Genomic DNA, 27,139 nt, shown 5'->3' with positions numbered 1-27,139 from the left:
TACAGCATGGATACTTTACTCTTTCCTCGTTGAACTGGAATCTATCAGGATGAGGAGGACCTTGCAAAAGATGAGTTCATTGAACTAAGGGCAATGGAATCATTAAGAATGTCCTTCAATTCGAAAAGTATTGGCGATTTTTGGAGTGCGTTGACGCAAGCATATCTTCTTTTGGTAAAGAGTGTCATGGCTGCTATGTATAATCCCTTTGGGACTACATAGGCTATTTATGTGAGTCAGAATTTTCATCCTTGGTAACTATCAAAACAAGGAATCGAAACCGGTTGGATGCAAAGGATGACATGCGTGTTGCCCTATCAAAGACGAAGTCACAATTTCATGTTCTTGTTGAAAACTAACAGCAGCATCCTTCACATTGCTGAAATTAAATCGAAGATATTGAAAAACAATCTGCATTCGCTATTTCAAGCATAAATTTTGTTGCCAATTCACTGTAATTTTATTGCGTTATGTCCAATTCATGCTGATCAAAAAAAGTTTCTCGGACTAGGCCACAAAGAGGGTCCACGCAAACCCAATTTTTTTTAAGGGGTCCGCGTTAAAAAAAGTTTAAGAACCCCTGTTGTAGAAGAATATTTAGAAGGAAGTTGCTTTTCTGGCTCAATCAAAGCTAGAAGAAGGTGTTGTAAAATATGTTGTGAAATAAAACCTAAATTTTACAAGCCGCCTAATGCGGAACTAGTAAAAGCGACCCAGCCATTCGAAAGGTTTAGTTTGGACTTCAAAGGTCCGTTGCCGTCATCCAGTAAATATCATTATATAGCCTACTAATGATAGTAGACGAATTTTCACGTTTTCCCTTTGCGTTCCCCTGTCCGAATATTGACTCAAAAACTGTGATAACTTGTTTGAATCAATTGTTTTCGTTATTTGGTATGTCAAGTTATATTCATGTTGATAGAGGTACTGCATTTATGTCTCATGAACTGTCTTCTTATCTTAAGCGGCGTGGTATTGCAAGTAGCCGCACGTTTGTGTATAACGCCCACGGTAATGGTCAGTGCGAGCGTTATAATGGAATTGTTTGGTCTGCAATCAAGTTAGCTTTAAAGTCTCGAAAAGTGGATACTCGTCAGTGGGAATTAGTGCTTCCTGATGCTCTTCGTTCAATCCGATCACTTCTTTGTAGCCTACTGCGAGCAATCAAACCCCCCACGAACGTTTATTCAATTACAAACGTAAATCTTCATTTGGAACGTCTGTGCCTACATGGTTGAGTAGTCCAGGATCTGCTTATCTAAAACGTCATGTCCGCAACAGCAAATACGACCCGTTAGAAGACGAGGTTGATGTGGTACACAATACACCGAATTATGCCGTGGTCCGGTTGCCAAGTGGGCGGGAAACAACTGTTTCTTTACGTGACATCGCTCCGAGAATGAAAGAAGAACCTGCTCTGAATGAAACAACTTACCCCAGCGGCACGAGTGTTGGTCAAAGTATGAGTGTTGACAACGGCCCTACAGAAGAGCACCCAAATGCTTTAAACGAACCAGCAGATCAACCCTCCAATAATCCTCAGCCGCATGCTCCAAAGGAATCATTCAAGAACCACGTCGATCTACTATAGGGTTCGAAAAGGAGTAGATCGATATGGAGTTGTAGCCTACCTTATATGTAAATGCCTAGTTATATTTCTGTAATTCTGCATATGCTCTCATTTTGTTGTAGGAAAGAATGTCGTAAAATTGGGTTATTATTGCGTTACTATATTGCAAGCGTGTTTCCTTTACTGTGCTGTGGCTAGTTGATTGCTACGTGACTCTGCTTTCTCGATGAGTCTGCCACTCACACTGTAGTGCAATGGCTAGGAAGCGTTGCATGCTGTTTAGTATGAGCGCATCTTTTATTACACTGGCCAACAAAAAAAACTTTTTTCCGAGTGCCGAAGATATTTAAACGGTTTCTAGGCAATTTTAGGCCACTGAATCCGCAAATAACATCCGTTTGTTTGAATTGGCTCCAGTTTTTGAAACCAATATTGTTAAATTTTGGCTAGATGACCAAGATAAGCCATGGGCACCTCGTACTGTCTGTAAGGCATGTGTAGAAGGCCTGAGAAAGTGGACTACACGAAAGGTTCACTTAAAAATCTTAATTTTGGTTTACCAATGGTTTGGAGAGAACCAAAAAGCCATTTCAATGACTGCTACTTCTGTTTGATAGACCTACAGAAGTTCAATCGTCACAAGAAAAGCACGTGGAATTACCCAGATTTAGAATCTGCTCGACGACCTGTACCTCACTGTATGCAAGTGCCTGTGCCTAAATTTAGTGATTTATTTGACATAGCCATGGGATATAAAGAGTTTCAAGAAGAGGTAGAAAGCTTTGCAAGTGACAGCGGTGGAAATGTGTTTGAAAGTATTTCAGCTATTCCAGAGACATTCAAACAGGAGGAGCTGAGTGATCTCATCAGGGATCTCAACTTATCCAAATAAGCAGCATAAATTTTGGCATCCCGACTCAAAGACAAAAACTGTCGTGGAACCAAAGCTTCCATAATATTTTACTGTGCGAGAGAAAAAGAATTGCTTCCACATTTTGGAAATCACATCCCATCCCTATGTAAAAATAAGGTATGGACAATGGACATGCTTGTAAAAGACATACAAGGTCTCATCAAAGTTATAACATAAAGGAAATACCAATGTCAAAATTGGCATATTTTTAGCACTTTTTTGGAGTGCAACCATGGAATATCTCAAAAATTAGAGCCAATTCGTAAAAACCAAGGTCATTTTTGGATTCAGCGGCATCAAAATACCCCAAAACCATTAAAACGTTCTTGGCACCAAAATGTGTGTTGACCAGTGTTATCATTCTACTTTATGTGAAGAAAGGCGTTCTTCCCGGCTATCAGCACAAGGCTGATTACTCACTAGCACAGCGAGCTGCAGTGACGCTTCGCTAACCAGAACGGTGTAGCTTCCACGCCAGCCATTGAGACCTCCAATTAAACGTTTAAGTTATTTTGGCAGCCGATTGTAGCATCGAATATCAGCGGCGGTCGATTACTCAAGTGGCAAGAATACGGTGCGATACTGATGAGCCCAGCCTCATGGGCGAAACACGTGTCTATCGCTGTCTATTCGATGCTACAATCGGCTGCCAAAATAACTTAAACGTTTAATTGGAGGTCTCAATGGCTGGCGTGGAAGCTACACCGTTCTGGTTAGCGAAGCGTCACTGCAGCTCGCTGTGCTAGTGAGTAATCAGCCTTGTGCTGATAGCCGGGAAGAACGCCTTTCTTCACATTGACCTACCTCTGGCACCTGCTGGTTTTGTTGGCTCTTTCTTTCCACAAAGATAAGAGTTAAACTGACTGGTAAAGCGGCGGTCGATTACTCAAGTGGCAAGAATACGGTGCGATACTGATGAGCCCAGCCTCAGGGGCGAAACACGTGTCTATCGCTGTCTATTCGATGCTACAATCGGCTGCCAAAATAACTTAAACATTCTACTTTATGTTAAATCTTTAACAGTTCAAACATTAAATAATTTATGTAAATAATTTATGTTACTTTATGTTAAGCTTGTTGCAAACTTATAGAGTTAAGTTTGCAACAAGCTTATTAAAGCCTTACAAAGGTTAACTTAAACTAAACGTGTTTTAGTAGGCTACACTGAGCCTCAAAGAAAATACAATTTTGTAGCAACAAAGGTTCATGGGCGGACGTTTGACGAATCTAGAAATGATTGATGAGTTCAGTTGGATATTAATTTCAAAGCCAAAATTGACAGAATCTTTGTTGGTTAGGAAAATAAGCTTTGCTGTTATAAACATAACCATGGCGGTGCTTCATATCCAAATAAGTCAAAATCTTTTCTATAAAGTTCATACAATTGCCTTGTTTTGTCTTTTGGAATTTGTTTAAAATATTCTTCAACCATATCACTGTTTGTGACAAAGTTAGCATGCGGAAAAAAACCCTTTGCGTGTTCAGCCGATATGTTCAGTTTTCTTTTCAAATAATCCATGTCTTGATGCAAAGTATCAAACTTGACAATAAAGTCGTAATTAGCACTACAGGGCTCACAAAGATGGTAATAAAAATCCCAATGACCATCTAAACCATTGCCCTTTTTCGACAGTAGATAGTTGACAAAATCTTCAAACGAAGCAGTTGTATCATTTGCTTTGTTCCTTTCATTTATATCATGCCGTTGAGATTTGAACCTCCGATTAATTTTTCTGGACATTGGACCATAATAATACGTAAATCCTTCACTTGTGGGAATCATTTTGTCGTTGTAAGCAGATACGAGGCGGCTGAATGGGCTACGAACGGTCATTATCTGAAAAGAAAATTTGTTTTAAACGCTTAAAGTGCCTCTGACAGGAAAATAAATTTGCTAAATTTACCTAAGATACCAAAGAGATACTTTCCTGACCAGCAAATCGTAAAAAAATATCAACAGGCTGCTAAGTTACACGCTTGCAAAATTTCGTTCACTTTCGGCGAATCTGGCACTCATTTAATTGCGAAAATAAAAACGGCAACACCGCTGTGACGTCACCATGGGTGGGAAGGATACATTCTGTCTCTGATGGTGAGTTGGTAAGGTATGGCACGACTGCTTCAAAACGTCAATGTGTTGGGCTCTATTGGTGTAACTCTAAAGCATGTGCAAAATGAGAATTACCGAAATGAAAAAGTCAACTTATTATTACTATCAGGTTTAGATCAAATAGATTGAGTTTATTTTTATCAAACAGCATCTCAATTCAATTGAAATAGCAGTTTTTCTAAACTCTTGTAGGGCTAAAATTTGGATAATTTTTTATTTGTCCTAATCTGGCTATAGCCATTTGCAGTGTAACAGTAGTATCTCACAAACAGTACCCTTAATTTATGGTTGAGGTAATGCCTGGAAATTTCTGTTTATGTGACAGAGTCAGTGACAAAGACGTATGCTATCTTGCTTTCAAACAAAACAATGCACTGAGAAGAAAATAGTCAAAGTTTACTTCAAGCTTTTGAAAGTGGGATGGGCCATACAAAACTAGTCGTATATGTTCTCTTCACTTCACTGGAGATGATTTTGTTAACACCACAAACCCGATTTGGATCTTCTCAGCAATGAGTGGCGTGCTGGGAACTGTAAGAGTGTAGGTGGTGCGTTTGCCATTAGTGCGAGTCTATGTCCCAGCCCAATGAATGTGTATGTTGCCATGAAGTGCCACAGACGAAAGAACTTTTGAAGAAAGACGCATCTAGCTGTTATTAATTTGATCGATTTTGAGGCACGCTTACATCCTGCAGTTCTGAGGACTTTTTTTATGAGGAGCAGGAAGAACTGGAGAAAAAGCAATAAACCGAAAGGAGAAAACGGAGACCTATCAAAAGAGTAAGGATGCTACATTAGGCTAAAAATACCCTAAACGCTAAAGAATGCACACTAAACGAAATGATTATATTTCCTGGCAGGCAGAAGCGGTAATTAGTCGCTTACAGGCATGTATTGGAGTGGATACTACAAGGTGGTGTTCTCGGAAGCAACCATCGGATTGTGCTGCCGTCATGCATTGTTTGGCGAATCCGAAACAATTTTCAAATCCAGATGGCCGTTACACCGGATTTCAATAGCCAACTGAAGGCACATTATGGGAGAGAAAGAGAACTTTTATTTATTTATAAATACAGTAGTGGTGAATGATGATGAATTAAATATGACTGATGATTCGTACGATTTCTTCATTTTTCACTTCAAGTATATTTTAGGTTTTGTAAGAACGTATCCAGTACAGTTTTATTAAACTGCAAAAAACAATAAATCTTTGAAAAAAGCAACCGCTTGTACCAACTCAGACCAAACTGTGACCCACCAATTACATCTAGAAAGCATTTGTTTCATCCGTCGCTAATGACGCCCACCCAGGATGACGTAACACCACCAAAGTCGTCCCAGAGCAGTGAAATATGGAGTTTCGCCTGTGGTGGCGCTGCGGAACTGTCGTTTTGTATAAATTTTGCCCTAACCAGTCGAGCTACGAGGTTAAGATTAAAAAGTTCGCTAAGCATAATTCTGCGCTAGGAAATGCTTAGAAAAGTTACTATACTTGGGTCCAACCTGTCAGGGGCACTTTAAAGATAACGTATCAGACAAATAGAATATAAGGCAAGCCAAGACCAAAATGATGATATGATTAAAGAAATCAATTTTTGTTAAAGATTTATGAAAGATGTGTGTTTATTTTTGTTTTAAGAAAACCGTAGGCTATGGCCTCTGCTAAATGTTTAATGTCAATTTTGTGCTAACCATTTTGAAAGCATTCTTTACCATCTTTTATTTTACAATTGCGTGTCAGTTTAAAAAATGCTGTTAATGACTAACGCGATATTAATTGTAGGCCTATAGTTTACCTTGAAAGATTGTTTCCAATTTTCATTTCTTTCATTTTTCATTGATCTGAAAATGAGTTTGTCCATCAAAATGTCAAGCCACTTGGCTTTCGAAGTCTTCATGTCGTAAACTTTCTCCGCGGTGTAATAACCTTCCGTCACGAGAAGTGCGCGAAGCCAATTGGAGAATCCGATTTTCATAATGTAGCAAGAGGAAAACTAAAAATATCAGCAAATTAAATTGAATGAAAGAATGACTAAACATTTGCAAAACAGCCACCCCGATAGCTCAGTTGATTACTGATTAGCGCGTGACTTTGTGAACGAAGAAGCTTTGAGAACAAGCGGCGATGGCTCGTCTCTCAGGATATGCGCTTAAGCAACACATTCTAAGGACTGCTCTTCATTCAGCATCACCTAATGGATGGAATAATTTTGCAGCAGCAACACTTCAACAATCGTAAAAAAAACTTCACTCTGTCAATCAAGGTAACCGGCTCCGCGTCAAGAGCCTCCACAAGTATGCGAAACTACCAGGAATCATAGATCAAGGCTTTGTCAGTCCGAGGATAAAGATTCAAAACCAAACCGATCAACCAGTATTCGTAAAAGAAATGACACGTATTGGAAACAGCTGTGAGAACACTCCCGTGATAATTTTCTGGCTGGCTAATGAAAGTGCGCAGCCTTAGACCAGGGGTTCTTAAACTGGGGTCCGTGGACCCCAAGGGGTACGCGGACTAGTTTTAGGGGGTCCATGAAGGCCCAATGAAAATTTTAGTGTATAATTTCAAAAATGGAATACATTTTTCAAACGAAAAAAGATTAAGTTCAAACAACTATCCTATCAGCCCTATCAAACACGAAGCCACAATTACATGTTCTTGTTGAAGACAAACAGCAGCATTCCTCACATTAATTAAATAAGGGGTTCCCAACTTTTTTTAGACCGTGGCCCCCTTTGAAAATTTAATGACCCCCTTATTTTTTCAACCTTTTGAAAAAATGAAGAAATGTCATTTTAATTAAAAAACTTGTTTATACAGTAACCGGTAGTTAGAATGGTAAAATGATATCAATACAACACACAATAAACATGATAGGCCTAGTACATTAATTAGTAATTATACATATGCAGTTAATGTGATGGTTGAGCTTGTTTTTGCTCTGACAATGTCTTAATTGCTGGTTTGGTGGTGGAAAGAGCAAGCCGCATGTCATATTGAATATCCAAGACACTGCGCTGCTTTGTCTTCAGAAGTAACATTGTTGAATACTCACATTCACAACGATTTAAAAATGATAAATTAAAAAAATCATTATTTTTCAAATTTTTCCATGAACCCCTTGAAAAAGGCTCATGGCCCACAGGTGAAATAAATCAAAGATATTGAAAAACAATCTGCATTCGCTATTTCTTAAATTTAACCCCACCCCTGAAATAAATCAAAGATATTGAAAAACAATCTGCATTCGCTATTTCTTAAATTTAATAAAACATAAATTTTGTTACCAATTCATTTTAATTTTATTGCGTTATGTCCAATACATGCTGATCAAAAAAGTTTCTCGGACTAGGCCACAAAGGGGGTCTACGCAAACCAAACTTTTTTTCAAGAGGTCCTCGTTAAAAAAGTTTAAGAACCCCTGACTTAGACTGACTGAGAAAATAGTCCGCCACAAGAACACTACAGTATTAATTCTTGTAAGTCATTTTTTATCATAGGGTTTTCTATCCAGGCTATCATAGAAACTTGAAAGGCTCAACCAGGGATATATCAAGGGAGGATGGGAAGCAATCCACAAATAATCGGCTCATGTTTTCATCCTAACGTTTTCGAATGCGTCCTTTTTTGTTCTGAAAGCGAATCACCCAAACTTGACTGTTCTAGGCCTACTCCAGAATTTAAACCTTCTATGCAAGTCGATGGTCCAAGCAAATGGAAGCAAAGTGCGCCGCAAATGACAGCATTACAAAAGCAAGTTTATCAAAATTTTAAATTGCAGCAGGTAGCAGCGGTTGAGGTCAGGTCTCCTGGAATCCGTAAATTTATTGGAGTTTTCAGAATTGAATGCTTTTTTTTTCTAGTACCCCTTCCGGTCGAAGGCGGTTCCGCGGCTCTGCAAAAGATGGATCCGAAAGCGTTCTTAGAATTCAGGGGATTAATAGAAAAAATGTTTTGTTTTAATTAAATACAATTATGCTTATGATATGTGGATACTTCGCAGCCAAATGAAATCTTGTTAAGATAATTAACTTTTCAACATTTGAGTTGTTTGTGCGATAAAACAAGAATTAACAATCGAAAGTAGCCATGGATTGAGTGCAGTTTGACTAGTTATGTACCTTATATTTTTGTGAATACATGCTCCGTAAGTTCACATAAGTGTTTTGAACATCGCATCTACTTTCACTGCGCTTCTTGTGTTGTTGGCAAACAAACTTCAAGTGATTTTTCCTCTCATACTGAATAGACTCTACCAACATGTCCACGTCTTGTGTGGTAAAGGTCTTGTTATTTTCTTTGACACATTTTTGCAATTGGCTTGTTGTTGTAGGCTGCAAAGATCATAAACATTTACAATGCCTTAGCCTAGTTTGAGTGTATAGCTGAGGCTTAACATCTTTTAATAGCCGTTAAAATTTAAACATACGGGTTATCGGAGGGTTAATTTTAGGATCACTCCTCATAAAGTTTTTAAACTCAAGCAACAATTAGATTGTAGAAACTATGGTATTTATGTAGCAAATTGTAACATATGTAAGGAACAATACCTCGGCCAAACTGTGAATAAATTTTCTGTTCGTTGGCCAAGCCATCGTAGTATCTGGAATAAATTTGACCTCTCTAAAAATAATGACAGTGCAGCTTTACTTAAGCATTTTGCCAATTTCCATGACCTGAGCAGTAAACCGCCTCTGTCCAACTGTTTCAATGTTACTTTTCTTGAACAACCTATAGTTTAGACCGGCTTGACGCTTGTGAGGACAAGTGGCTTCACAAGATCAAAGCCACCATCAATATTCAACCCATGATTTTACCTGCAGTGAAATAATTTGTCTATTTTCTACCAATTAATTATTTATTTACTTTTGACCTAGTGTTGACTCCACTACTATTCATTCCCGTGGCATTCACGCCTTTATTATATTCTTCGTCATAGTGTGTACATTTCAATTTCTTCGCACGAACCGTAACTTGTTTCATTCATACGAGACTGAAGATGTGAGGGCTACGGCCTCTCATGAAATCGATTTCCAATAAAATATTGAGACTGTTGACCGATCCTTTGGCATAGGCGTAGCCAGGGGGGCGAAAAGGGCCATGCCCCCCCAAAATTTTCAAACTTTGGATTCCGAAGTTGAGCCCTTTGTTGAAAATATAATAAAATTTGTAGAAATTTATAACGTTTTCCAAGACATCTGGCTATTAACACCCCCAAGGACTTGTTGTAGACAAACAGAAAGACACCAATAAATTTTGCAAATCGTAAATCGCGCCAAATTTACGCGATTTACTTTCTTTTAACGAATTTGTGGAAGCAATTTCAGAATGGCTTACTCTGTTGGGTTTTTGTGTAGTTATTGAGTTTTCGTGTAGCTGAGTTTTTAGTGTTCTCTAATTTTAGCCGCAGTTTTTGTCCGTTTGTGTGTAAGAGCTACCTTTAATAAGTTAATCACTGTTTATCTGCTAACAAATTTCATACAAATATTACCCTAAAAGTGTTTCCAGAAAGCGCTATAATCCATTATTTGAGTGTAATTTTGCAAAATTTTTCCGGGGGAGCATGCCCCCGGATCCCCCTAGTATACGCGTGCCTTCGGCACGCTCTAACCCCCACCACTTTCATTGCTTCCCTTACTCAACCCACCAGGATACGTCACTGCACATCAGGTGGTGATGGCTTAAATCAAACACCTTGTCGTCCTCTTCAATTCGTCAAATATTTGGCCCCCCCCCAAACATTTTTTCTGGCTACGCCACTGTCCTTTGGTACTTATAGACAGTGCAAACAGACCAACTAGGGGTAATTTTTATTTCAACTTTAGCTATCATTTTAGGATACAACAGTATATTCTAAGACCTCCGGCATGATTTTTTATATTTTTGTTCAAAACCTCCCCTCTTCTCTGAAAACTACCTTTCGCGTAAAATTGCCTTGTATTACATAGACACCATTTTTGTTTATGGTATTTAAAGTTGAAATATTGTTTGCTACTGTACTTCTTCTTCTTCAATTGCCTTGCCTGAACCAGGCATCGACGACCTCAGATAAATAATATAATTAGGCTAAATATTCCTATAATATGTTGCATAGATGATTGTTTCTGTCTTGTCGATTGTTTCAGATGAGTTTGTCTGCCAGATGCCCGCTTTCCAAAACTTTTACCAGTTAAAGAGAGATGCTCCAGTACTTGCTTTCTTATTACATGGCCGAGAAATTTATATTGTCTGGCTTTCACACTTGTTAACAGAGATCTGGTTTGGTTCAGTTGGTGTAAAACTTTTTTATTTGTCTTCTTTGCAAGCCATGAATTAGCCTACGTTGCATTCTACGGAAGCACCACATTTCAAAAGCATTAATTTTTTCAACCATTTTTGTTGAGACATTCCAGGTTTCAGAGTAGTAATGAAAAACAGCATAAATTTAGCGTTTTAGAACTCTAGACCTTGTCTTAAAGGAGATGTTTTATTGCAAAGGATTGGTTTCATTTGTTGGAAGCTTGCTTTTGCTTGGGCTGTTCTTATGTTGAGCTCTGTTTCGTGTCTTGCATCCCATTCAGCATAGTACCGAGGTATTTGAATTACAAATTAAAAATGTTGCAAGACAACCGTAAACAGTTTTTAGTTTTGTTTTTCTCGTGAAACACTGTATAAAGATCATTTTGATGTGTGCGCATGACTACGCGCATGCCTAAAGCTTATACAGAAAAAAAAACAAAAACAAAAAATAAAACAACAGGTATTCTGTATTGAGTAAATAGAAAGTAGCCTACCATACTAAATTAATCCAAGGGCATTGCACAGCTTTTGCCACACAACAATGACTCCGTCAGGTACAAACGCATAACTTTAAACCTTAAACCTTTTTATTTGATAAGAAAGATATATAGCCTAGGCCTAGTTAATAACGAAAAAGTTAAAATGCGTGCAGATGTATTCATATCCACTTAAAATCTATTTTGAAGCTTTTTGCTATTTTGTGCAATGAAGTGCATGGATATTTCTGTATTATGTGCGTGCAAACAGCCGACATGGAAAATCTACTCCAAGTCAAAGAACATGTTCTTGTTTATAGCGGTCGGAATTTTTATAGATATATTTACCTGGAAGTTTTTTTAAAAAGATGTTGTAGGCCTATGTTGTAACATAAAATTACTTTTTAGACACTGTGAAAAGTTTAATGACAAGGTCTGATGTAGGTCATACCCATAGGAGTAGGCCTAATGCAGTGGTTCTCAATCTTGTTTTTCTTTCGTGGCCCATTTTTCTCTGCATAAAAATTCTATGGCCCATTAAGTTTTTATGTAAGTAAAAACTACAAAATAGGTTTATAAACAAAAAGCAGCACAAGCACAACATACTTCAAAAAAGATTACCGTTATATATTTATGCTTGCTCCTGAACATTATTAGCCAACATGTCCATTTTTGGAAGGGTTGAAGATAGCGCACAACGCATACCACCTTCCACTTCAAGTTGGAATGTTGTTGGAATCTCCCTGTTGAATCCAAGCGCTGATGCTTCACACTATCTTCTTTTGGTCATCATTATCGCACATCTTTATCCTTGTAATTTGGATGAAAAATTTCCAGGTAAAATTACAATTTTGATGGCTTCTTCTTCTTTCGTATGAGAGGTTGTTTTTGGACTACATTTCATTGGGGTCAAATGTCCGGGCATTCTTTGATCAGCCACTTGATTGTAGAGTCCTCCAGCGTTGACAGGCCAACTGCCCTTGGAGGAGTAAACGTCGGGCAGTGGTATAGGATGTGATCTGCTGTCTGTTCCTCTGCACCACAGTTGCATGCCGCAGATGTTGATAGGCCCCATTTGTGCATCAAGTAAGCGAAGCGCCCAACACCCGTGCGGAGGCGATTCAACCGTACCCAGGCAGGTCGGCTAAGCTCCTTTCCTGGTGGCATGGGTCCCGCGTCGGGAACAAAGTTGTGGAGTCTGGAGGTGTTGTCTGGCCACTCCTCTTGCCAGGTATTGGCAATCCAGGATGAGGCACTGGTGTTGTGCTCCAGCAAAGATTGTGCTTGAGCGACAAAGGGGCTTCTCGATTTGAGGCGTTTCTTTATTACCGATCTGGTGATGTAGCTGTGGAGCGCGTGGTGTGGCTCCAGTGACCGGCGAGCCAGGGAGAGTGTGGCAGCTTTGCGGCGAAGCTCAGCAGGGGCGATGCCTGAAAGAACTGGTAAAAATTCAGTAGGTGTAGGTTTCAGGCATCCCGATACAATACGTAAGGTGTCGTTGATGGGTTTGTCGAGCAAGTGAGTATGAGCACTACGACACCATACAGGGGCGCAGTACTCCGCGGTGGAATGGACAAGAGCCAGGGTAGTGGTGCGCAGAGTTGTTGCTGTCGCACCCCAGCTCGTACCTGCCAGTCGACGAATAAGGGCAACGTGTGATGTTACTTTCTTGCGAAGTGATTCCAAGTGGTGTCGGTACGTGAGAGTCCTGTCCAAACTAACACCAAGATAGACTGGAGTGTGGTTAAAGGGCAGAATGTTTCCATCGATGTTGATGGTCAGCTCACGCTTTGCTTCCTTATTGTTTAGATGGAAAGCAGTCGACACCAGTCAATGGAAAGCATTTGTTTGATGACCTCAACGAATGATGACTAGGAACTTTATAATATAATACACATTGTCCTTATTCTTCTCTGTTATCAAAAATTGATGTAAATCCATACTGAATGTAATTTTCATCAACTTAAAGCCTCAAGGATTGTCAATTCCTTCCCAAAATAATCTACAAAATAAAATGTTGCACGTACTAAAAAGCGAATCTGCAAAAATTCAAGTAGGCTACCGTTTTTAAAGATAGCTTAATTGTAACCACAAACTAGTCTCTTACATCAAAAAGTGTTGTAAAAACTGAGTTGATAACTTTGCGTTGCAATAATAAGAATGATGATTGCCACTTTGTAGCTGAAAACAGCAGCATCATTAATTGTTACTAAACAAACACACAAGTGGAAAATTAATTATAGGCTACTATCAAAAATGAAAAAAAATGTTTCAATAAATCTCTCAATTTTTTTAAATAAGTCTGTGGAAAACCTCACCTGTGGCCCACCAGTGAGCCATGGCCTACTGGTTGAGAACCGCTGGCCTAATGCATGTAAATTAGTGATGGTTGCAACTGTTGCTAGAAAAGTTAGTGATGGCAAACGCCTACTTGTAATTATAAAACAAGTCAAATGTGCATCTATATACATAAAGGGTCAAGCTATAGTCAATACTTAATATCCATAGCTGGCTGAGCTTTGGATATTGTGAGGGAATTTGAAAAAAATACTTTATGAAAGTTTAATTGTGTAATGTCCTTTTGATAGAGCTTTCTCTCCAATTATCTCTTGCTGACTACCATTCATTAGATCTACAACAATTTTACACTCAGTCTCAATATTGCAGTTGAAGCATCTTGAACAGCAGTTGTCAGCCTGAGGTTTTCAATTGGCAGCATAGACAGTTACCAAGAGCACGTCGATCTCCGTGATTAAATTGAAACCAGCAGATAAAATTGACTGTGTAAGATGAAAAGAGTTGAGCCGAGAATCTCGGAGTGTGAGCTTAAATCGTAAATGCAAAGTAACTCTTTGCAGATAGAAAATAAAGACATTTTATCAGTAAAATCACTTATCATTATAAAACAAACTAAATGCAACTGACTTTTGAAAAATAATTTTAGGAGATAAGTTTTGGTCAATTTAAAGCGGCTTAAATATAATGAGATTCACACAAACTGTTTGTACTTATGCTGAAAATTGAATAAGGCTGTTCACCAGGCATTAAATTAAATGATACGAGATGTTCTACTGGTGCAAATTAAGCTAAACTATCACAAGATGTATACAGTGACAATCTGCTTTTATTCCGACGTTTCGTCAATCAGACACGACTGACTTCTTCAGGGGGCTAGACCAGGTAGTGACTACCTGTCTAGCATGGCAAAACACAGGACATATTGCTGAAAACAACTAAACATGCAAAATGAAAATTCAACTTCTGGACAAAAACTTATCGCGCGCAAAGTTTGAAATAAGTTAGAAAAAAGGGGGACTTAATTGCGATCAACAAGAAACTTAAATAACAACAAGATAGGAGAGTGAACGGCATGAGTCATGAATCGAGTTTTGTACGCACTACTGCACAGTTTTACAATCAGCATGAAACCAATTTAAAAAAACGTCAAATCAGCACTTACAATAGTTTTTTGTAGATAGCGGGAAAAGAGATGCCATCATTGCGATTCATTACATGAGGCTTTTGATTGATGAACCAACTTTCAGAAAACATTCGCTTTTTATAATCACTTTCAACTTGTAAATTTTTGCCATCTTTAAAAGACCCCTTGAATCAAAGCGAAATCTCAGGTTTAGTGTACCAAGTTTCTTGTGATGATTGCAATTTAATTTATGTTGGCCAAACAAAACGAGATCTCAAATCTCGCATTAATGAACACAAAAGAGCTTTCAAATATCAACGCCCTGAACATTCCGCTCCTTGCATGCATGCCATAACTTCAGATCATAAAATAACTTGGAGCAATTCTAAAATTCTAAAAGTTGAAAGTGATTATAAAAAGCGAATGTTTTCTGAAAGTTGGTTCATCAATCAAAAGCCTCATGTAATGAATCGCAATGATGGCATCTCTTTTCCCGCTATCTACAAAAAACTATTGTAAGTGCTGATTTGACGTTTTTTTAAATTGGTTTCATGCTGATTGTAAAACTGTGCAGTAGTGCGTACAAAACTCGATTCATGACTCATGCCGTTCACTCTCCTATCTTGTTGTTATTTAAGTTTCTTGTTGATCGCAATTAAGTCCCCCTTTTTTCTAACTTATTTCAAACTTTGCGCGCGATAAGTTTTTGTCCAGAAGTTGAATTTTCATTTTGCATGTTTAGTTGTTTTCAGCAATATGTCCTGTGTTTTGCCATGCTAGACAGGTAGTCACTACCTGGTCTAGCCCCCTGAAGAAGTCAGTCGTGTCTGATTGACGAAACGTCGGAATAAAAGCAGATTGTCACTGTATACATCTTGTGATAGTTTAGCTTAATTTGCACCAGTAGAACATGTTTGTACTTATGTCACGCTTTTGCACATGCGGGTAGTCATGCACATAAAGTGAAATGATCACTTTACCGTGTTTTAGGATGAAGCCAACGATGTAGTCAAGATCAGAAAAAAAACTGTTTGCGGCTGTCTTGCAAAATTTTAAAAGTGTTTTGGTATAGTAGCAAACAATATTTGCACTTTAAATGCCACAAACAAAAATTGACGCCTATACAATAAGGCAATTTTAAGCAAAATTTGGCTTTCAGGGTAAAGGAAGGGGGTTTGGACCAAAATTTCAATTTTTTTACCAAGGGTCTGGAAGACTCTTAGGGTTGAATGTAGAAACTAAACTTAAGCTGTCCTTAGCCATAAGAACTACTTAAGTACTAATCATGTCTTAAAACTGTATGCAGAAACTAAACTTTTGACTAAGCAATAGGCCTACTTAAGTTCTTATCAAAATGTTCAAAAGTTAAGACTGCTACTGACCAGTCTTAAGTTGTGATTATTTCTGGCAATGCCTAAAGTTATGGTACACGTTAGGCTGATACGAGGTGATGGGGGGATTGCTTTTATACTGGTAGAGTTGCCCCGTTCGCTTTTGGTTGATTTTCTTTGGAATTTTTATGGTTTTGAGAAAACTACAGGAAATTTCCTAACTACCCACGGCGACCTCATGGGATTGCACCAAAGCACAGTTTGCAGAGCAGTCCACAGGATTTCAAAGTGTATTGCTAAACGAAAATCTAATTTTATGAAGTTTCCTACCAACTTGGCGAAAGTCAAGCAAGCTTTTTTTGCTATTGCTGGGTTTCCTTTAGTTGTGGGTACAATCGATTGCACGCACATACCCATAAAGTCACCAGGTGGAGACACCGCCGAAGTTTTCAGAAACCGCAAAGGTTACTTTTCTGTAAATGTGCAGGCAATCTGCACAGCAGATCGCATTTTTACGAATGTTGTTGCGCGATGGCCTGGGTCAACTCATGACTCCTGAATTTTTGAAAACAGCCTCATACGGGACAGACTCGAAACCAATGAAATAAACGGTCTCTTGTTAGGAGACAGTGGGTATGCATGTAAGCGTTACATAATGACGCCAGTGCTGAACCCAGCTAACGATAGGGAACGAAGATACAACAGGAGTCACATTAACACACGTGTTCGAATCGAACAGTCATTTGGTGTCCTGAAGCAACGCTTCAGGTGTCTTCGCATTCCACTGCGGACACAATTCAGCAACTCCTTGGTAATAATAATAGCAGTATTCTGTCTGCACAATTATGCAGTTAAACGTGGACAACCACTTCCAGAAGATGTTGTTGAACAAGATGACCACAATCAAGGACCAGAAGTAGATGATGCTGCTCCTTTATCTTCCTCAGCAACAAGCTTACAAGGACGTGCGGTTCGCTTGCAGTTAATAAACCAATACTTCCAATAAACCAATACTTTCAGTTAATAGACCCTTTGGCAAGAGTTTATGCGACTATGCATGCTTGAAAAAACTCAGATTCATGGTAATAAAAAACTGGTATCAGGGAATTGAAGTGGTTGATTATCATCGTTACCTTTAGAGGTTACAATGATGGTTCAGCAAAGTTGACCACATTTAATAATGAGGCATGTAAATTCACTGCAGGGGGTAACTACAATTTGCAAAAATGCACAAGTATTGTAGACTTCAGTTATGTAAATACAAGAGGAAAATACTTCACCGCAGTAAATTTTAGCGCGCTAATCAAATTGGGGGGGGGCCTTGAAAGCGCGCAAATCAAAGTGGGGGGGCCCCGAGCAACTGCCCAATTTGCCCATTCTTTTATCCACCTCTGCAAACGGCTGTCGCTCCCAGTGACCAGTATGTAATTTGCAGTAGGCCTACTATGTCAAGACTGGATCGCTTTATACATTATTTTTAATTCTTGTTATTAGAAAGGGTTATTACAGCATACAAATGACCAGAATTAGAAGTTTCGTATGCGCAGGTGCTGCTTTGCAAGTCTAGTGTCGGTGATGTATCAGCGACGACGTAAGAAATTCTTACGCCATGCGTCACGTACGTAGACTTAAGTCATTGACTGAAAACTTAAACAGAACTTAACTAAGAAGAGATTAAGAATACTTTCTGCAACAGGAAATCGACCAGGACTTAAACAATGCTTAGCTAAGTTCTTCTTAGCGTTAAGCAGTTCTTTAGTTAGGTTTAGTTTCTACATTCAACCCTTAGTCTTAGAATATACTGTTGTATCCTAAAATCAGGGCTAAAATTGAATTAAAAAAAGGCCGAATAACCCCATCCCCTAGTTCTTTTTATCACAACTGTCAACCTTATTCTTGTGTATAATTAGTTAGCTTTTTATTGCCGCTTGTAGCCTATCAAATTTTAAAAGATGCATTTGATTGAATATCTTCTTCTTTTATTGTCGCACTTAATTCCAAGCATTGACTACCTCTTGTATGAAAAGTTTCCAAGATTCTCTGTTGTTTGCTTTGTGTATTAGGTGTATGTTGGTGTTAGTTTTGTCGGTTTGTTGGTTTAAGTAGGTTAATCTTTGTCGGCCTTGGGCACGCTTCCCTTCAATTTTGCCTGTGAGAGAGAGATGATTGATTGAATATAATTGATGAAAAAGTTTTGAGAAGAAACAGATTGCAGGGTACTCCTATTAAAGTTCTTTCGAAAGTTTTTTTTTTTTCAAAATCACCATCCCTAAGCCCGCTAATCCTCAAAAAACCTAAACCTTTAATTTTAAGTTCCAATTCAACAAAATCTCACTTCAATGAAATCTCTTGTGTTGTTTGGAGTCTCCTTTCGCTGATGTTTCATGGCAGGTTCTGTCTTGATCAAGCCTGCAATCGACTCTTTAACTTTCAGCGTAGCAGCCGGCTAAAAATAAACTTGATGTAAGTATGTGAAAAATTGTAGTAGCCTATAGTATTAGTAGACCTAATGTAGACTGAGCTTCGAGGAAAATCCAAATTTTCAATAATATTCTTGTTACATTGAAACTTTTGAAGTTCGTAAACATTGTCACTGCTACACAGTTTTGAATTTGAAAGAGTAAACAAATTGTAAACTGAGCAGGCTACAATTACTATGTTCGATTCACATATCTTGGAGACGAAAAGTCATCACACGTGAGTTTAACTTTATCTTCTTGTCAATCTATTTATTTAAAAACAATACGATGGTGCCTGTACAAAAGACAGGGTGAAAATAATATCAGAAATTGAGGATAGCTTGGAAATAATCATCATTCATTAGTGAAAACATGTGCTTTGAAAATAACCTTTACCATGTTGTACAATGTACATTGTCACCTGACAATGAGTTGAGCAATAGTTCACCAAAACGACTGATTGTGGACAGTTGATCGAAAGGAAAGCCCATTTGCAATTTAGCAGAAAGGAGTGTTAGGAGAGAATAAGTAATTTGGAGTTTGGTAGACTAGAAAATTGGAATTTTTAGAAAATTACAAGCACGGTTTTAGGCAAAAGTAGATTGCAGGTTATTACTATCAATATTCTTTCAAAATTTTTTTTTCAAAATTACCATCCCTAATCCTCCAAAAGTGTATATTTCTAATTTAAAATTCCAATCCCACAAAATCTCACTTCAATAAAATCTCTGGTGTTGTTTGCCGTCTCATTTTTCACATTTTTTGTGGCAGGTGCTGTCTTCATCAAGCCTGCAATCGATTCTTTAACTTTCAGCTTTGCAGACGGCTGAAAATAAACTTGATGAAAGTATGTGAAACATTGTAGAATGTAGCTAGTAGGCCTATCCTATGGTAGACCTAATGTAGCTTAAGTTTTAAAGAAAATCCAAATTTCAGTAACATTCTTGTTAGATTGAGACTTTTGAAGTTGACAAACATTGCCACTGCTACACGATTTTGAAAGTGCAAACAAATTGTAAACTGAGCAGGCTACAGTTACTACGTTCGATTCAAATATCTTGGAGACAGAAAGTCATCACATATGTGGTAGCAGAATTGGTCAAACGCAATGATAATTTTATTTTCTGGTCAATCTATTGATTGAAAAACAACACTGCGATGGTGACTGTATAAAAAACAGGAGGAAAATAATGTCAGAAACTGAAGATAGCTGACATACGATCATCATTAATCATTGAGGCTAAATCTGCAGGGTTAATTTGTTTATCATGACTGAATATGCTCGTTGGTGAAACGTGGTAGCAGAATTGGTCAAACGTGATGCTATTTTTATCTTCTTGTCAATCTATCTATTGAAAAACAACAATACGATGGTGCCTGCACAAAAAACAGGATAGCTTGGAAATGATCAACATTCATCAGTGAGACTAAATCTGCAGGGTTAATTTGTTTATCATGTCTGAGTGCTCGATCACAAGGGTTAATGTGCATGTTTACCATGGTTGAAAGTGAGGTGCAAGTTGTCATGTACTGCTAATATAATATTAAAGCTTTGGTAGAGAGTTTGCTTTGTTGAACCATAGAGAAATAAAACATAGTAACATTAGCGGGTTTAGCATACTTTATTTCACACAAAATATAACATAATTAAAATAAAATAAACTCAAACGTTTTCGACACGTACGTGTGTCCTCATCAGGAATTAAATCTGCAATACATAAAATAAAAAATCGTAAGATAAATTTGACTATGCCTGTAGTCTACACCTCATGTGATCTGTTTCCCACCGCATAATTTACTCGCAATCATTCTCGTATCATTTGTTCAGTTTGTGCTTTCAGTCCAGAGTGTCGTTACAGTTACAGTGCATAGTCAAATTTATCTTACGATTTTTCATTTTATGTATTGCAGATTTAATTCCTGATGAGGACACACGTACGTGTCGAAAACGTTTGAGTTTATTTTATTTTAATTATGTTATATTTTGTGTGAAATAAAGTATGCTAAACCCGCTAAAGCTACTATGTTTTATTTCTCTAATGTAATATTGATTTCCAACTATCCGAAAAAAAAAAACATGTTCTTTGAAAAAACCTTTACCATGTTGTACATCGCCATTTGACACATCTGACAATTGGTCGAGCAATAGTTCACCAAAACGACTAATTATGGACAATTGATCGAAAGGAAAGCCCATTTGCAATTTAGCAGAAAGGGGGGTTACGAGAGAATAAATAATTTGGAGTTTGGTAGACTTGAAGATTGGAATTTTGAGGAAATTACCAATACGGTTTTAGGAAAAAGCAGATTGCAGGTTATTACAAGTAAAATTCTTTTGAAAGTTTTTATTTCAACATCTCCATCCCTAATCCTCAAAAATTCTAAACTTCTAGTTTCAAATTCCAATCCCACAAAATCTCACTTCAATAAAATCTCTGGTGTTGTTTGTGGTCTCCTTTCGCTGATGCTTCGCAGTAGGCTCTGTCTTAATTAAGCTTGCAATCGATTCTTTAACTTTCAGCGCAGCAGCCGGCTACAATAAAACTTGATGTATGTGAAACATTGCAGTAGCCTATGGTGGACCTAATGTAGCTCAAGTTTAACAAAAATTTCAAATTTCAATAACATTTATGTTCAATTGAGACTTTTGAAGTTCACAAACATTGCTACACGATTTTGAAAGTGCAAATAAATTGTAAACTGAGCAGGCTACAATTACCACGATCAATTCACATATCTTGGAGACAGTCATCACAGATGCAGAATTGGTCAAACGTAATGCTAATTTTATCTTCTTGTCAATCTATTTATTGAAAAACAACACTGCGATGGTGACTGTACAAAAGACAGAAAGAAAACAATGTCAGAAACTGAGGATAGCTGACATACGATCATCATTAATCAGTGAGGCTAAATCTGCAGGGTTACTTTGCTTATCATAACTGAAAATGCTCGTTTACGTAAGTTAATGTGCATGTTTACCATGGTTGAAGGTGAGATGCAAGTTGTCATGTAGCCTACTGCTAACAGAATATTGATTTTCAACTTTTCTAAATAAAGATGATCTTTGAAAGAAACCTTTACCATGTTGTACAATGTACATTGTCACCTGACAATTGGTCGAGCAATAATTCACCAAAACCACAGACTGTTGACAATTGATCGAAAGTAAAGGTCATTTGTAATTTAGCAGAAAAGAGGGTTACGAAAGAATAAGTAATTTGGAGTAGCCTACCACAATAAATATGCATAGTATTGAGGCAGGCTACATTTTAGTCCTAAGTTAGGTAGGCTAAACCATTTATTGTATATTTCTGTTTTGGTATTTCGTTGATCCTCTAATTACGCAATCTTTTATTGCGAAACATTCTACTACTATAGAAGTTTCTGCACACGTACGAGTTCTAGCCGATATTGAGACTGTGAAAGTGTAAATTATTGCCAGTGGTAAAGTACCTGATGCACGTTGTTGTGTATTTATTTTGAAATCGACGAAGCCGTTTGCTGTTTAGGAAGTTTATTTCGTGTTGAGAAGTGGTTAACAATTCGTCAGTTCAAGCATTTCATTTATCATATCACAAGTGGAACTATTCGACCATTTATCTGACTGGTTAACTTTTGATGTCCCAATAAACTACGTCATCAACCTTTCCAAAGTCTCTATACGTGTAAGAGATACAAACAATTATGACATTTTGGGAGTTCGTTCTGGAATAACTGAAGATAGATTGGATTTGCCACCTTTAATTTCAAATCCCACAAAATCTCATTTCAATAAAATCTCTTGAATTGTTTGCCGTCTCTTTACGTGTAAGAGATACAAACAATTATGACATTTTGGGGGTTCGTTCGGGAATAACTGAAGATAGGTTGGATTTACCACCTTTAATTTCAAATTCAAATCCCACAAAATCTCACTTCAATAAAATCTCTTGTATTGTTTGCCGTCTCATTTTGCTCATGTTTCGTGGCAGGTTCTGTCTTAATCAAGCCTGCAATCAATTCTTTAACTTTCAGCTTTACAGCCGGCTGAAAATAAACTTTATGTAAGTACGTGAAACATTGTAGCTAGTAGGCCTACTATCCTATGGTAGACCTAATGTAGCCTAAGTTTTAAAGAAAATCCAAATTTCAATAACATTCTTGTTAGATTAAGACTTTTGAAATTTTCTTCAAAATCGCCATCCCTAATCCTCATAAATTATAAATCTATTATTTCAATCCCACAAAATCTCACCTCAACAAAATCTCTCGTGTTGTCGGTCGTGTCGTCTCGGTGATGTTTCGTGGCAGGTTCTGTCTTGTTCAAGTTTGTAATCGATTCTTTAACACTCAGCTTTGCAGCCTGCTGCAAGTAAGCTAAATGTAAGTATGTAAAACAATGTATTGTAGCATGATAAAACAGATGTAGCCTAAGCTCTTTTGGAAATTTCAATAACATATCTGATAGATTTGAACTTTTGAAGTTCACAAACACAAAAGTTTCGCAAAATATTGAACAAGTTATTGAAAGTTTACTAAGTTGTTGTTGTCAATAAAACGATTACAAGAAACAAGCAGCACAATGTAGGGATACATAGGCCCAGTAGCGTGACGTCTAAGAGTGACGGGGGGCACATGACCCCTTTGATGTTACAATATTTTTTATAACTTTTTGGTGAAAATTTTTTGTTTTGTATAATATGGTTGGTTTGAAATTTTATTGAATTATGAAGTATCAGGAGTGTAGGGGCATGGGGGTGACCAGCCATTTGAATTGAACAATTTATGCACTTCAAACGTTTTTGTTGTGAAAAGTCGAATGCAAAATAAAAAGTAGTAATGGCAATCCAAAAATACCTCATAAAGTTGGTGATTTTTAGAACATTGTTACCAACCAAGTATCAGCAAACCCATTTACCACATCATTACCGTCTTTCGGTTACAATCAGAGTTCATCCTCGGTAGCACAAACGCGTCAACGGCATTCTTTGAGGATATCTGAGCTTTTCAATCGTTTTTTTTTTGCCATGATGGCTTTCTTTCATGAGTTATTATCTATTTTTCTTCATCATTCATCAGCGCAAATTATTGCACTTAATCACCTTGTTTACATCGAGGTTGAAAAAACATAAATTTTGTTCTGATTAACAGCAATTACCTATAGCCAAACAATTTTCTGTGACAGAATTCTTGTAAAAAAATGTCTAGCAAGCATCAAAGTTTCTTAATTTTGTGCCTACTTGCTTAGTTGGGCTGCATGAAGCAAAACTAGGCTAACATCGATACAAGCAAACGCCCGCTCGAATAGGGTAACTAGTCTATTTTTCGCTGGTGGCTAATCTGATTTTTAGTAGACTACAGTTTTCAATTTTCACATATATTGGGTACACTTACATTGCTTTAACTTAATTACAACTTGGCTTTTCAATAAGATTTTGGTGAGTTAGTTATTGCTTTTATGTTAAAAAATTTTTAACACAAAATTTCATTTCAGTTTGACGGAAAAATCTTTGTTTTCTATTTCGAAATCGTAGCAATTTGGTTTTGTTATGTGCTTGAAAAACATATGAAATATAGATGCAGAAGAACGTTACACCGCAGAAAGAGTCATGAAGCGTAAATTGAGCGAGCTTGCACACAAAGTGCATGATCGAGATAATATATGAGCTATCGCGTGAGAGTGCTTTAAGTAAAATATGATATAGCCTATTTAAAAATTTTGTTTCACTTTTCTTACATAATTCCTTTGCATTGATTTGTTTTCCCAGTTAAACTTTTCCAACAAAATAAAGTCCTTTGCCCTATTTATTTCAAACACCTCCAGTTTAATGCGATTTTATCATGTTTCAGCAAAAGCAATCAAATTTTGTTTTCTACAAACTTCACGTAGGCTATCGTAAAATTGTAGATCAGTGCCGTCCAAATTAGTTTTGTCCTTGGTTATCCGTTGATTTGTTTGTGAGCCAATGACGATGCTGGCTCAAATTACTGACGCTATATTTGTAATCGTTAAAAAATATATTTTATAGTGTAATGCTGATTAACATATGACATGAACGTTGAAAATATATTAAAAAGGATGTAAGACTGTAAGATATTTGCAAAAGTTAATAGACCTATCACCATTGAACTATTTTGTTCTGACGCAGAGCAAAGGTAGGTTGCATCATCAGAACAAGTATTGTGATGTAATCTTATTCTAACTCTCAGGAAAACTATTTTTGTAGGTTACTCAGGAAAGACCAACCAAACATCGCGTGTGATAGGTTATTTGTGGACAGTGAATTGCATTCTCAGCCCATACATTGCTCAACTAAACCAAAAAGTCGATTAGATTCACTGAACAGTTCAGCAGCTTTGATCATGAGTAGGGCAACCAAAAGTCAAAATTTTTCTGCCATGTTCAAAGTTTATAAAACGTCCATAAACTAAATTTTAGGCTGACACGAAGAGAGGTTTCAAAGTTATTAAGTAAAAAAAAGTCAAATTTCATGGTTAGGTCAAAAATTTCTTTTAACGTAGTTTTTCTTCTCTTTATTGATATTTTATTAAAACTACACAGATTTTGATTTTTTGTTGCAATTTCTGTTGCTATTCTGACGTAATGATCCATTTGTTGCAAATTCTGAGGTAATAATCTTGTTTCACCAACGTGGTCTTTGTTCTTGGTTAAGTGAATGCTCAAACCATTATACATATAGTATTGATTTTTAGCTTCCTGATGTTCTCAAATTTGTCTTTAGCTAGCCTATGATTATGCCTAAGGTTAAACAATCAAATTCTTCTAAAGTTCGTAGTACACTGCTTGATTACGTTTCTGAGTATACCTCAACACCTAAAGGTGAATGACAGAAGAAAGGAACTTCAAAGGCGATAATGTGAAACATTACTTGATGTTGAAGTATAATACTGCAGAACCCTCTCAGTAAATTCGGGATATTTAAAGACACTCCATATTTATGTTTTGCAGTTTTTCGAGTTACTTTAGTTACCTGTTCGTTAGCTGTGGTGTCGTTGAGTCTTCCACATTTTTCTTTTATTTCATTAGAAAAAAGAATATATCCTTACATAACGGTTTGATTTGTAATATGCTTTGTATTTCGCATTTGGGTTGCAAACGCAGAAAGTTATTTGTCAAAATTAGATCAAAATTTGTAAATTATAAAGTCAAAATTTCAAGTTTTTAGGTCAAAAAATTGGTTGCCCTAATCATGAGTATAATTACAAGACTACATTTTCTAACCTTTCATAATCCCAGATTTGTTAGTGCCGCGGAATAACAGGTGCTTACCATGGTTTTGTTCATACCAAATAATACTATGCAATTTGTTTTCAACCTCTCTTCAACATTGAAAATTTCTGAGTAGCTTGCGCCACTGATTTAAAAATGTGTTTTTTTCCCAAGATTTATATTGCAAACATAAGCCTACTGACGAGTGGAATGCTCAGTAGCCCATCTTCGTGACTATATTGTAGGAACTAGCCTATTTTGAGAAAAATTCATCTTTCCAAACCCGTTTGCAGAATTCACGAAAATCAAGAAACCCAGACATATGAAATCTCGCATATGTCTTCATTTTTGTTGGATATGAGTCTTTTCGTGTTGTGCTTTGTGCGTATCGTGTTATTGGTTTATTACAAATCCGTTTATTGGATAAAATTTGGAATGCAATAGATAGACCAAAAATTATCTGTGGTTAAATTTTCATGTCAAGCTGGAGTGCCCTCCCCCCCCCCCCAATCAAATAAGTCACGCTACGCCACTGTATAGGCCTAACGGTTAACTATAAAAAAAATCTTAAATTCTTATGTCTCTTCTTCGGCTTAAACATTTTCTTAAAAGTTTACACGAAGTTGAAAAATTTTGTGAATGTAAACTTGTAAAGATAGTTAAATTTACTTGATGCAGGTGAATCCATTCCTTGTTTGTTAAGAAAGTATTAAACCATAAACAGGCAACTCCGACTGCGATTCCAATCAAGAATTTCAATTTCGTTTTTGCAGGTGAGGAAAAGGCAAACATTGTCTATGCAAAATTGTAAACCAAGGTACTGTACTTGAAAAAAGCAAATTCTATGATTTTGCATAATTATTTAAGTCTAAACAGTAGCGATGTCGCATCATTGCTATGTGACGTCACAAAACATGGCTAAGGATATACGAGGCCACTACAACACACAATTGGATTGTTAAATCTGGGGGCTGAAGGTGATGTCATAGTGTCATCGCCTTCAATCGAACGGGCATTGCACGTTAGGATTTATAACAATGAATTAGAACCTGTAGCAGCTTTAAAATATCAGTATGTTGCTAAGGAACGGTCACCTGTTGAAAGTTGAAATTAACCGCCAAGTAGGCTACTCGTTCAGTTATACAAAATTTATATATATTTTAATCACGTATCAAGCGGGCCGATCACAAACTTGTAGGGGCCTAAGAGAAAAAATACAATTGAATTGTTCGCTGCACTGATACCACATCAACCTTGAAAATTGCAAGGGGTCAGCCATGATAACATTATGATATTTATAAAAGTGGGTACATCATCAGCAAAAAATGTCTATAAAAACAATACTCAAGCTACTTATAGCCTAGAC

The 27,139-nt window shown here is 37.2% G+C and overlaps 1 protein-coding gene across 1 annotated transcript; it reads right to left on the bottom strand.

Moving 5' to 3' along the window:
• Positions 1–3,260: 3,260 nt before the first annotated feature.
• LOC145775781 (carbohydrate sulfotransferase 13-like) lies at positions 3,261–26,611 on the bottom strand. Its single transcript, XM_082587149.1, has 9 exons — positions 26,443–26,611; positions 22,798–22,908; positions 22,479–22,589; positions 20,983–21,093; positions 19,276–19,386; positions 18,437–18,547; positions 8,716–8,928; positions 6,390–6,587; positions 3,261–4,320 (listed from the first exon to the last, which is right to left on the bottom strand). Exons 1-9 carry the CDS (start codon positions 26,563–26,565, stop codon positions 3,799–3,801), a joined length of 1,611 nt encoding a protein of 536 aa, XP_082443275.1. The 5' UTR covers positions 26,566–26,611; the 3' UTR covers positions 3,261–3,798.
• Between the last annotated feature and the right edge of the window lie 528 nt (positions 26,612–27,139).

This window comes from Aplidium turbinatum, chromosome 8 (genome assembly GCF_918807975.1).
Source record: "Aplidium turbinatum chromosome 8, kaAplTurb1.1, whole genome shotgun sequence".
Classification (NCBI taxonomy): domain Eukaryota; kingdom Metazoa; phylum Chordata; class Ascidiacea; order Aplousobranchia; family Polyclinidae; genus Aplidium; species Aplidium turbinatum.
Note: the sequence above shows the minus strand (reverse complement) of the source record. Positions and strands in the feature narration are given on the sequence as shown.